Here is a 13411-nt window from a genome sequence, read left to right on the forward strand (position 1 = left end):
TCATTTTTTATACATATTCTCTACAAAACTATTTCACTAGAAAATAAACTGTGGGGATTGCAAGCAAAACAAAAAAAAAGAAACATTTATAACATGTAAAATTCCCCAATTTTTTCATTTCGGTTTTTCTTCATTTTGTGCAAATGTCAGCACAATAAAATTTGTGGAATACAACAAATCCATTGATGAAAAATTGATGAAACAAAAACAAAAAAAGCTTTACTATTCTACTTTTATGAGCTGGCAATTTCTATGTTTGTAGGATAAATGCTTAAATATATGTTCGCGTATGTTTGTTGCAACTCATTCATACATATTAAAGTGCTTGGTTGGTAGACTAGTGGCAGTTGTTTATTTTTTTTTTATAATAAAAATGCAGTTTTCAAATTACATTGCTTTGAAGTAAAAGGAAATTTTAATGGTAAAATAATATAGCATTTTTTTCTGAGATGGCTTTAAAAGATTACTTTTTAGTTGGGGAGTTTTAATGGTGGTTTGTTACAATATTGTTATTAATTGTTATTTTTCGGATGTATAACTCTAACCAATTCCTACATTTTTGAATTTTGCTTGAGGCCGTCAAAAACGAGCTCTATATTTTGTCGCGTTCTTGACCATATGTTTATTGCAAATTGAAGGTGGCGCAAAAGTAAACTTCCGATGTTTTTTTGGCTGTAATTAAAAAAAAAATGAAAAACTTTGATTCTTCTTGTGGATTATTTTTATTTGGTCTTTTAATTTTTTTTACATCAAGTCGAGAATATGATGTCATGTAAATGGCCGCCGCCACAGTTGATTGTCATTTGAGCCCTTTTTATGGCATTTTCCATCACTTTGGCCAAAACTTCCTGCGATATGTCCTCACATTCTTGACTGATATTGTCTTTAAGAGCTGCAAGAGTCTGAGGCTTGTTGACATAAACCCGCGACTTCAAAAAGCCCCACAAAAAGAAGTCTGGAGCGGTCAAATCAGGCGATCTCGCTGTCAGGGAAATGCATCCTTCAGCATATCGGTTGTGGCACGTTGGAACCACATGTTTTCCAATCCCAATTCATCAAGTTGCGGCAAAAAGAACTCGTTGGACATTGCTCTGTAGCGCTCACCATTCACAGTAACCGTTTGGCCCGCGACGTCTTCGAAGAAAAAAGGTCCGATGACTCCTCCAGCGAAAACAGCACACCATACAGTAACTTTGAGCGGGTGTAATGGCTCTTCGTGGGTTACACGCGGATTTTCAGTGCCCCAGAAGCGTAAATTTTGCTTATTTACGTACCCGTTAAGATGGAAATGGGCCTCATGATTATTTTTGATGAAGTCACCGACCGATTATTGGTCAAATAAATAGTCAGCAATATTCCGCGTTCTGCGGAATTTCAGTTATAAAATAATCTTCTTATTCACAGATTATTGCCTTCTTGATTTATACTTTTCTCGACTTTATTATTCGTAATAGATAAAATATTTTGAACATATCGCACTGGTTCCCCTAAAGAGAGTTAAATTAAAATTAAAAAAAAATGTCAGTAACATTTTTAATACATTACAATGAAAGTTGACGACGGATACAACTGTGTTTTTTGGCGAAAGAGTAGAGAAAATGATGTAAGATTTTTACAGTGGGTAGATATGGCCAACTGACTCTGAGTTGACACTCTTTAGAGGAACCAATGCGATATAATGTTCAAAATGAGTTTTAGAATTTTGTATCAGAAGTTCCACTTACTGCACAGAAATGTTTTGTTGAGACTAACCCCCAGTAACACGAAGTCTGGTTATGTTTTAACTAATAGTTATACTGACAGTTTTCATACAAAAATAACTTTAACCGACAATATAACTATTAGTTAAGGCATAACCAGACTTCGTGTTAATGGGGGTTAATAAGCTTTTTTATCCTTTTGACTTTGAGTTTACTTAATTGAACTTTGTGACAACTTTGGAAACACATTTCCTGGCCACATGTCCAACCATTAGAATTTGTTTCGCTCTGTGCTTTGAAATAAAAATCTGCTTTTTCCTATCCACAACTTGAACGCATGCTTTAGTCATTTATCGTTTTAGTTTGGCATCGAGATCAATGATTTTTGTTTGCTTTTGTCACCTTAAGAACTAGTTCTAGAAAAGCTTTAGGGTGGGAGATTGAGATTGTTGTCCAACTCAACAAGAGCTTGCATAATAATTGGAAGCTACTCAAGCAGCAATTTCAAAACGTTTCCGAGCAGCAGCATTCATTCAAAAGCAGGGAAATTGGGTACAATACACAGAGAAAACAGATTCGTGATAACAACCGAATTTGCTGCCAATCGAATGATTCGGTTGCACACATAGAATTTGTCAGTTCTAACCACAGAAAGTCAGTTGATAATGAAGAATTTCAGTTGAAGCAACCAAACTTTAGTTACCCCTTTCAAAATATTGTAAAATATTGTAGCCATAACTGTAAAATTCGGTCACTAAGATAGAACCATTCGATTGGCAACAAATTCGGTTGCTAACACGAATCTTTTTTCTCTGTGTACGAATTGAATCCGAGAGTCCTTGAAACACGATTTTGCATGTCCGATATTATGTTTGAACGCTATAAAAGAAAAACATTGTTGCACCGAATCCTTACTTGCGATGAAAAGTGTATATTTGGATTTGGTGTCGATTCGGCTGGTTAGACGGGCTTCACGTACGATCTCTTACTCTATGAGTTATCGTTATGGATCGTACGTGAAGCCCGCCCAACCAGCGGAATCGACACCAAATCCAAATATACATGGCCGATTTAAAATACAGCCCTTGGCAACGTCCGACTACTATATGTTTCGATCGATGCAGAACGTTCTATCTGGGATACGCTTCACTTTGGAACAGAGTATTCGATATTGGCTTGATTCGCTATTGGCCTCAAAAGATGAACATTTCTTTTGGCCAGAAAGATGAAAAAAGGTCATAGCTAACAATGGCCAATAATTTGAATACATTTATATTGTACAAATACTTCAAAACAAAAGCTACAAATTAGAAAAAATCCCGCATTTTTAAGTCATACACCCAATAAGATTTATCGAGGTCATCTAAATAGGTATTTTTTGTAAGAAGATTTCATCGTTCGAGTCAAATCTCCTTTCGGCAAGCCATTTCTTCAAGTTTGGAAATAAGAAATAGTCACTCGGGGCTAAATACGGAGAATAGGGCGGTTGAGGGAGCCTAATTTATGGATTTTTGCCATGGAAATTCCACATGACGGCATCCCTTTATGCACCTGATTGTGAGCAAACGCGGCAGCCATCTTGCGGAACGCTTTCTCATACCCAAGTGAAGCCACTGAGCCATGTGAGATGCCTTCCACAATCTCTTGCACTTTCAATCTCCGATCGGCCAACACTGTATCATTAATTTGTCCAATTGTTTCGGGTGTGGAGACTTCAAGAGAGTTCATAACGTTCGGCATCTTCCGTGCTTGAACGAGCACAACGAAATTCACGTTTTTTACCATTGAAATCGACATTCGGCATCTTCCGTGCTTGAACGAGCACAACGAAATTCACTTTTTATACCCTACACCACCATAGTGGGGAGGGTTTGTGCAGATGTTTGTAACGCCCAAAAATATTAGTCTAACACCCACCTTAAAGTATACCGATCGACTTAGAATCACTTTCTGAGGCGATTGAACGATGTCCGTCCGTCCGTCCGTCTGGCTGGCTGTCCATGTAAACCTTGTGCGCAGAGTACAGGTCGCAATTTTGAACATATTTCGATGAAATTTGGTACATATAATTTTTTCGGCCCAAGGACCAAGCCTATTGAAACTGGCTGAAATCGGTATATTATTTCAAATAGCCCCCATACAAATGTCCTTCCGAAATTGGACTTTATCGGTCATAAATGTTTAATTTATCTATGTATCTACACAAATTTCGCTCCAAATAAGTTTTATATATACAAAATTCAAAATGTCACCAAATTTTGTTACGATCGCTCCATAATTAGTCATAGCTCCCATATAGACCCGCTTCCGAAAATAACTTTAACGTGAATAAATCGCTTATATGTTGGTATACACACAAAATTCTACATAGTAAACTTTAATATAAACATAAATCACACGACCTAATTTCATGGTGATCGGTCCATAATTGGTCATAGCCCCCATATAAGGCCCACTTCCGAAAATCACTCAAAAATATAAATTATTGAAATTTTAAAAGAAAAATGTTTTTGCTCTTTTACTTAGTGTAGGGTATCATGATGATCGGTCCATCATACTTTCTTACTTGTTTACCATTGAAATCGACATTCGGCATCTTCCGTGCTTGAACGAGCACAACGAAATTCACTTTTTTACCATTGAAATTGATGGTGCAGAGTTCCCATAGTATTTATTAAGCTTAGCCTTTATTTGAGACAAGGTTTTTTTCCACAATAAATTATGCTTAATGAGCAGACGAAATTCACTCTTTACCAATTTCTCCTCAAGTTACGAGGTAGTCTGCTATCAATCGTTTTCAAACACAAACTAAATGACGCAGCTACATATTTAAAAATTTGACAGGAGTTAAGTGAAATATGCCAGTTGACTGGAGAAGCGTTGCAGTTAAGAGTCCGGAGATTTAAAAAGTCGAGAATCTGTAGTCACACCCTAGTAGACTCTGGGGATTGAATTGAGAACAATTTCTAAAAATTGTCTGAGTTCGTTAATTATATAAAATATTTTTTATTAAGGCACCATTATTAAATTAATTAAAATACAACATTCTAAAAAACTCACTTTTATCCGATTCAAATTGGCATCAAATGTTATTGAAAATATCATTTGCAAAAACAATTCTGTCAGTTTTCAAGATGATAGAAAATTATTCACATACTAATTGGTCACCTTCAATTATTTCCAATCAGAAATAATTCAAGGTGGTCTTTGGCCCCCCCTACGACTCTATATTTATGCAACAGCTGTTTTTCGTTTATCTAATTAGTTGACATTTACTACATAAGACCTCATTTATTTCACTTTCATTTTTAATGAAAAGGTTTTCGTAAGAAAACTGATATTTTTGTTTTTTTTTGTTGAAATGTCTTACCTTCATTTGAATTTGTTTTTTTATGCTCTAATTTTTGTAATAGTTTTTGTACATTTTCCCTTTTCAATTTTATTATTTAATCCCTTCTTGTTTACGAAAAGGTAAAGGAGCAAAAAAAAAAAACAACGTTAATTTTCTCACAATTTAATATCATTTTAAGTGCACGTTTCTTTTTGTCTTTGCATAAAATAATCAGAATTGTTAATTTATCGTCATAATTTAACGCAGTCTATGTGGCCCTATTCTGCTTTAGCTGCTATCATTTTATTTTTATTTTTTGCTTGCTTTTTGGTGCTTGGAAATTTGTTGATTTTCTCCATTGTTTTGTTTGTGTAGAAAAGTAGAAAAATTACGAAAAATAATGAAAAAAACAAAGAACATACTAATTTGCCAACATTTTTTTTCTTTCTTTTTTTCTCTTTTCATTCTTATCTTTGAAACAGGTCTCCACTAATGTTAAATGTTCTATTTGCTGCCACGTTAAGGATCGTAAGCAGAGCAAAAAGTGAGTGGTGTGAGTTGGAGTTTTGTTGGTAGATTGTTAAGTGTTTGGAGGGCTGGAGCAGCGGCAGTAAAGTAAGTGATTGCTTACAATTTGTGCGTGGCAAAGTATTGGAGATGGCAAGGCAAATGGTGGCAAATTAAAAACAGTATCCTGCCTAAATGTATATGCAGAACACACACACAACAATAAAAAGGACCATTTTAGCAATTTCTGCTTGCTAGCAAGGAAAATAGACTCTATAAAGCGCTAATTGTATTATAATAAAGTGAATAGAGAAAAAAAGGCCGTAACAAAAGCAGCATAAAGAGCTCAAATGGAAAAGAGAAAAAGAAAAATTTATTTAAATTGAAAAACGGAATTTCCACAAATGAGGAAAATCTATTGTCGACGAACAGACAAACGCACTTGTGGAATCATTAAACTAAGCCTATCAAGTGATTACGGCAAATAGAGGAGTCAGGAGTGGGTGGCTGCTATAATGAGGAAGCTTTAATTAGGGGAAACAAAGGTTTTAAATGAAACTAAAATCATTTAAAAATCCCTAACCATCTCTAAACATAAAACAATTTGTAAATGTAAAGAGATACATTGCAAAAAGGTAGATGACAATTAACACCTGGGTTCATACAAAATAAAACCAATAGGTTTTGCTATTGTTAAGAGTCGCTAAAACTCATTAAAATACAAAAAAACATTAACAAAACGCTATAAGGGCCTTACTTTTGCGACCAACCAATCAACCACACTTTCGTAACATTAAAGCCAGAGACAACAAGAAAACAATCGGATTAATTCATTCCATGTTCCACATGTAAATAATCGAACATATTGTTGCCTGTGGAGATTAAAACGGATTTCCTGCACAACACCAAGCCAGTAAAACAACACGCCAATACATAGTTGTTAACACGGAAAAACGCTAAAATACCAGGGATTAAATGTTACAATAAAACAAAAGCAAAGTGTAAAAAACCAAATCTTCATTCCCCTAAAAAAAAAACAAACACTCAAGGCCTAATCCCCCTACAACAAACATAAACTCTAGTCGGTTCAACAAACGCAAAAAGTCATCCCCCATAAACACTTACCCTTATACGGAAATGTTTTACTTAACACAGATTTTAAAACGAATAATTTAATTCGCTCCCCTCCCATCCCAACTATTTCTAACGCCCAGTGTGAGTGTTTTTATTTTGTATGTCTTGTTTAATGAACCTTTTTGCTTCTCGCTTTTCAACTTTAACCATTTTAAAACGTTCGCAATTAATTGGTATTATTATCGTTATTGTTGCTGTTGTTCCACGTTATGGATCATGCCTTTGGTGAAGGAAAAGCTAGAGACCAAAGAAATCATCAAGGATATGCGCAAAAACGTTTCGGTACAAGTTGATAGTGATTTTGCTTTACTTCTGCCCAGCGGTGTTTATGAAATCAAAAAAATGGAACCACGTTCAAAAATACGAACCATTATCGTATTTTGTTTATTTTTGGCCATAGCGGGTATTATCGGATTCGGTTACTTCTGTCAAGATCAGGTAAGTGGAAATTTTTCAACTAAATTCTTTTATTTTTAATACAAACTAGCTGACCGCCCCGGCTTCGCTCGGTAGTTATTTACTAATATTAGTTCTTCAAGTTTCTCCAACCCACATACACCTGCCTGTTCGTATTTATTTGCAAATAAAATATCTAAATTTGTACAGCATACTTTAGGGAGCTTTTTTTTATTACAGTTGACTGGACTCAAGAAAAAAAATTTCCGAGTTTTACCCTGAATTTTTGATTTTTTTTTTTGCAGACCATCTACTGCAAATTTCGAATCTAATAAAAAAATCCACCAAATCGCTCCAGCTGTTCTCACATGATGCCATTTAATTTTATATATGTATATTAGAGTGACAGCCGATTTTTTTTTTTTAGATTTCAAAGAGTGCCGGGTGGAATATTGTGACACTAGGCCTAAGTGTTAAGTGCTGAAAATTTGAGCCAAATCGGGCAACGATTTCTGGACGCGCATCGAGGTCAAAGTTCAGATATATGCAAAATTTTACTGTTAATATGGAATAAATAGGTGAAACTCGTTAACTTTCTGTATTGTTTTCTAGAAATGTGTAGATTTATTTATATTAATGAATATTACATTAAAAAAAAATGTTTGGAAATTAACCCTGTATCACCTTTGGTTCAAAATGACCCAAAAACTGTATTATCGCCAAAATTAGAGAAAAATGCAAATTTTTCAGTTTTTGAAAAAATTTTGCTACTAAATAAATACTTTTGCAATTTAATGCAAAAGATTATCGTTGTAATGAGATATAAATGACAAAATTTTATTAAAAACTTTTAAAGTTATTACAAATTCGCCAGACCATTAACGTGTTTCAGGCCACTTGAACAAAAAATTTAGGGAAAAAATTAAGATATTTCGAGAAAAATTAAAATAAAAGCTCATTTTTACTTAAAATATGTCCATATTTACTTGTATATGAGTTTTTGTCTTCGTAGGATACCGTTAACCTATTCGCAGGTATGACCAAAAAAAATATTTTTTTTAACGGCTGTTTCAAAACTCCATTTTCAAATTTTTAAAAATTTTGTTAAACAAATTTCAGATTTTTTCGATCATCACATTGGGGTTTATTGAGATCAAAATAGGGAATAAAAATATGAAAAAATTATGTCAATACCTCTTTCAGTTTTTCCGTACCTGCGATTTAAATTTTGCGTTTTTCAATAAAAACTAATTTTTTGTCCATATTTAGGTGAATGAGTCCAATTTCCTTACTGTTACAAATTTTAAGTAAAACCTATTCACAATATTATAGTCCTTGTAATTCTAAATACGTTCTGAAAGTTTTACTAAAATCGGAAAACGATAACCTTTAAATCTTGAGGGTCAAAGGTCAAAATTTTCAATATTTGGAATTTCTAATGAAAATATAGCGAAATGTTATATATTTTTGGGCCGATTTTAATGCAACTTAAGGAAAATATAACATAAAGTCCAGTGTTTAAAATAACAGCACAAAAATGGAAATTAACCCTTAGCAGCACTTGGGGTCCAAACTACCCTCAACTTTTAAAACCACGAAAAACACAACCATTTTGACCCCAAGTCCTATTAAAGGTTAAAATCCATGTTTGCACTGTAGTTGTAAATGCTAGACACCAACATATATTTTCCTCAAGTTTCATGAAAATCGGCCCAAAAATATATAACATTTCGCTATCTTTGATTAGAAATTCCAAATATTGAAAAATTTGACCTTTGACCTTCACGATTCAAAGGTTATCGTTTTCCGATTTTAGTAAAACTTTCAGAACGTATTTAGAATTACAAGGACTATAATATTATGAATAGGTTTTGCTTAAAATTTGTAACAGTAAGGAAATTGGACTCATTCGCCTAAATATGGACAAAAAATTAGTTCTTCTTGAAAAACGAAAAATTTAAATCGCAGGTACGGAAAAACTGTAAGAGGTATTGACATAATTTTTTCATATTTTTATTCCCTATTTTGATCTAAATAAACCCCAATGTGATGATCAAAAAAATCTGAAATTTGTTTAACAAAATTTTTAAAAATTTGAAAATGGAGTTTTGAAACAGCCGTTAAAAAAATATTTTTTTTGGCCATACCTGCGAATAGGTTAACGGTATCCTACGAAGACAAAAACTCATATACAAGTAAATATGGACATATTTTAAGTAAAAATGAGCTTTTATTTTAATTTTTCTCGAAATATCTTAATTTTTTCCCTAAATTTTTTGTTCAAGTGGCCTGAAACACGTTAATGGTCTGGCGAATTTGTAATAACTTTAAAATTTTTTAATCAAATTTTGTCATTTATATCTCATTACAACGATAATTACGTACATATTTCGATTCTTTTGCATTCAATTGCAAAAGTATTTATTTTTCAAAAACTGAAAAATTTGCATTTTTCTCTAATTTTGGCGATAGTACAGTTTTTGGGTCATTTTGAACCAAAGGAGATACAGGGTTAATTTCCAAAAATTTTTTTTTAATGTAATATTCATTAATATAAATAAATCTACATATTTCTAGAAAACAATGCAGAAAGTTAACGAGTTTCACCTATTTATTCCATATTAACAGTAAAATTTTGCATATATCTGAACTTTGACCTCGATGCGTTTCCAGAAATCGTTGCCCGATTTGGCTCAAATTTTCAGCACTTAACATTTAGGCCTAGTGTCACAATATTCCACCCGACACTCTTCAAAATTTTGACAAAAATTTTTTTCCATACAACTGATTGTCACTCTAATGTATATAGATAGATAGATGAAATTAAAAGTGTTTTGATGACTGAATATTATAATAATGTCGGACGGGGCAATTTCTGGAATATAAATCGGGTGAGGGGAAACTTTCCAAACACTTCATTCTAAATAGTTTTTAACAGTTATTGCAACATGTTTCCTAGTGTTGTCATAATGGAATATTACAGTTTCATGTATGACCGAATAATTTTCTACATTTGGATCCTAAACTTTTCTACAACATTCCCTCGAGCATCATCAATATAAAAATATTGATGCTGCAAAAAATTTTCCATACGTACGTTTCATCATCCATTATCTAGCAGGTATATTTTTTGTATAAAATTTGACTTCAATTTCCGTGCTCTGAATATCCCAGATATCTTCGGGATCCAAATCTTCAATAATTCTGCCAGACATGCTTTCGAGAAGTTTCCTATTTAAAAACAGCAAAATCAGTCCACAAATGGCTGAGATATGAGGAAAAAACCAGGAAAACCTAGATTTTTTACCTATTTTTGACCTATATCTGGATTACTAAGGGCCGTTTTCTCATTAGGTGATTATCTTTTTTCCCAACGAAAAACTGCAGATTAACCTTCGCTTTACCAATACCCACCCAGGTGACCACTTAGTTTTTATTGGTTTAATATTTTTTTAATTTTGTTTCGATTTAAATGAAATTTATACTCACTGAACAAATTTTAGAGTTCTATAGAATTTAATAGAAACATTTTAAACTTCTATAAATAAATGCGCCGAACGAAATTTTTAAAATTTCGTTCGGCGCATATATTTATAGAAGTGTAGTGTCACCCGGGTGGGTATTGGTAAACCATGTACATAAACAAACCTTTGGTAAAGCGAAGGTTAAAGAAATTTGGTTTTCTCAATGTCTCATTTGCTTCTATTCTGTCGCAAAGCTTACCCGACCTCATCTGCCAATTATTTATTTATCGTACAGATAAATTCAATCAGCTGACTGCTGTTCATAGTTTGTATGTGTTTGTGTTTTTGTAAACGAAATTAAATAGATTTTATAAAAAAAAGTTTAATAGAGGAATTAACATTAATTTGATGGAGGATGAACACGAAGAACATGAGTTCCAAGTGAATGCTGAAAAATTTTATCATGCCAGGCCTAACTACCTGGCAGACATGGAGGATAATGAATATTTCAAAAGATTCCGGCTGTCGATGGCCACGTTAAACATCTGATTTATGTAAACATGTTGTCAATTGAAGGCAGGGTTCCCAACTTTCACATCTATTTTGAGAGGTATTGCCAACTGAAAATAATCTTTTTTGTCGGTATATTGAGAAAAACAAAATTGTTAACGGACAGTTTATCGGTCTAATAAATTTGTGTCGGCATTTAGTAACAGGCAGTTTGTCGATACATTGAGAAAACGGGCCTAAGTCATTTATATAGACAATATGGATATCTAATGATAGATATTTCAAAGACGTTTGCAACGACCTTAAAAAAAAATTTTAAATTTTAAAAAAACATTTTAAAATTTAAAAAAAAAAATTTGAATTTATAAAATTTTAAAAAAAGAATTTTAAAATAAAATTCGAAAAAAAAATTTCCAAAAAATTAAAAAAAAACAACTTTGGATTTTAAAAAAACATTTTAAAATTTAAAAAAAAAAAATTTGAATTTATAAAATTTTAAAAAAATAATTTTAAAATAACAATTCGAAAAAAAAATTTCCAAAAAATTAAAAAAAAACAACTTTGGAAAATTTTGTTTACCTAAAAATATTTAAAATTTGTATTTTAAGGTATAATTTGGTGAAGGGTATATAAGATTGGGCACAGCCGAATATAGCTCTCTTACTTGTTAAACCTACATTGGCTTAAAATTTTCGTACCAAATAGGCCGAGTACTGAGCTAAACGGCTTGCTTTGCTATCGGATGTGTTGGGAGCTCTTTTCAAAATGCTTTTTTACAAAGGTAACTTGTTAAAAAAAAAACCAAATAATTCTTGTGTAATAAAACGTGTGTTAAGGTTTTTTCGAAAGGTTTTTTGCAAAATCGTCTTTCAAGGTCACTCGGCTTCAATTCGTATGGTACCCAATTTGCTTGCTTTTGGATGAAAAGTTTTGAAATTGCTGCTTGAGTAGCTTCCAAGCTCTTGATTTTGAATCTTCTCGAGAACAAGTAACGCCAGTAAAAATAGTGCAACTTGTGTTGTGTTTCACTATTCTATCGCTACTTCAGTGGAACTTTTAGCAGAAAACATTACTATTTCAATAAAAACTTATTCATTTGTGGATTTCACAACACACTACAGGAATAATTCGCCTACAAATCGAATGTAACCAAACTCTATCCTCCCTCCCCAAAACTATTTTCTCCATTTCTAATGCAATGCATTTAGTGCAAAAAGAAAAGAAGGTGACAAATCGAGGTAGTCGTGGTTTTTTGCTTACATCTCAGCCATTTGCTGGCCGATTTTCCTGATTTTGAAAAGCAAACGAGCCGGAACTTTAACGGATTTAAAATGTGAACATCGATGTATTCTTAGCTAAACTTGACAGGTAAATCTTAAGCTACCTTTATGTTTTCTGAGTTGAGGTTAATAAATATTTTAAAAGCCATTTGACAGTCCCAAAACGCTCACACGCAGATGTCTAAGGGTTCTTTGCATAGCCGTTGAACAGAAATACGGATTCATAATAAATGAAGCACGATATGCTGTTGGCCAATAGGAGATTGAAAGTGCTAGAGATTGTGGAGGCCAAAGGCATCTCACATGAGTCAGTGGTTTCAATTTTGAATGATCACTTGGGTATAAGAAAGCTTTCCGTAAAATTGGTGCCGCCAGGACAATGCAGGATTGCATACATGTGCAGCTTCCATGGCAAAAATTCATGAATTAGGCTACTTCATTCGCCCTATTCTCAGGATTTAGCAAGGAGTGAAATTTTTTTGTTTCCAAACCTGAAGAAATGGCTCCGCGGAAAGAGATGAAATCTCACAAAAAATACCTACTTTGATCCTGACAGGATAAACAAATTTAAAAAAATGTTTGGACAAAGTGTATAGAGCTCAAAGGACACTATGACAATCTTTCCATCTGCTGGTTGTGATCAATCAACAGGTCATAAATTAAACTATGATTGAGGTACTAGAACAGTACAACCAAAAAAGTGTGAAGACCAAGAATTGGAGGCATTACTCCATGAGGATTTTTGTCAAACTCAACAAGAGCTTGCAAAAGAATTGGGAGCTACTCAAGCAGCAATTTCAAAACGTTTGGGGACAGCATAATTCATCTAAAAGCAGGGAAATTGGGTACCAAACGAATTGAAATCGAGAGTCCGAAATGATGCTTGAACGCTATAAAAGAACATGATTTTTGCGCCGAATCATTACTTTAAGATCATTAAAAATTTATCTATTACGATAACCCGAAGCGTAAGAAATATGGCAAGACCATCACAGGGAACCTGTACCGAACGAAACTGATTTGATCGAAGCGTGCATTGTCCGAAAAACGCCTTGAATATGCGGCCAGACATGAAACCGTAATATTCCA

The 13411-nt window shown here is 33.3% G+C and overlaps 1 protein-coding gene across 1 annotated transcript in view; it reads left to right on the forward strand.

The window, feature by feature from the left end:
• Hs6st (heparan sulfate 6-O-sulfotransferase) overlaps positions 1 to 13411 on the forward strand; it is a 408721-nt gene that overhangs the window by 14002 nt on the left and 381308 nt on the right. The window contains exon 2 of the mRNA XM_065506173.1: positions 5514 to 7110. Coding sequence (XP_065362245.1) covers positions 6889 to 7110 — 222 coding nt within the window. The 5' untranslated portion in view covers positions 5514 to 6888. The remainder of the gene's footprint in view (positions 1 to 5513; positions 7111 to 13411) is intronic.

Source organism: Calliphora vicina, chromosome 1, assembly GCF_958450345.1.
Source record: "Calliphora vicina chromosome 1, idCalVici1.1, whole genome shotgun sequence".
In the NCBI taxonomy this organism is placed as follows: domain Eukaryota; kingdom Metazoa; phylum Arthropoda; class Insecta; order Diptera; family Calliphoridae; genus Calliphora; species Calliphora vicina.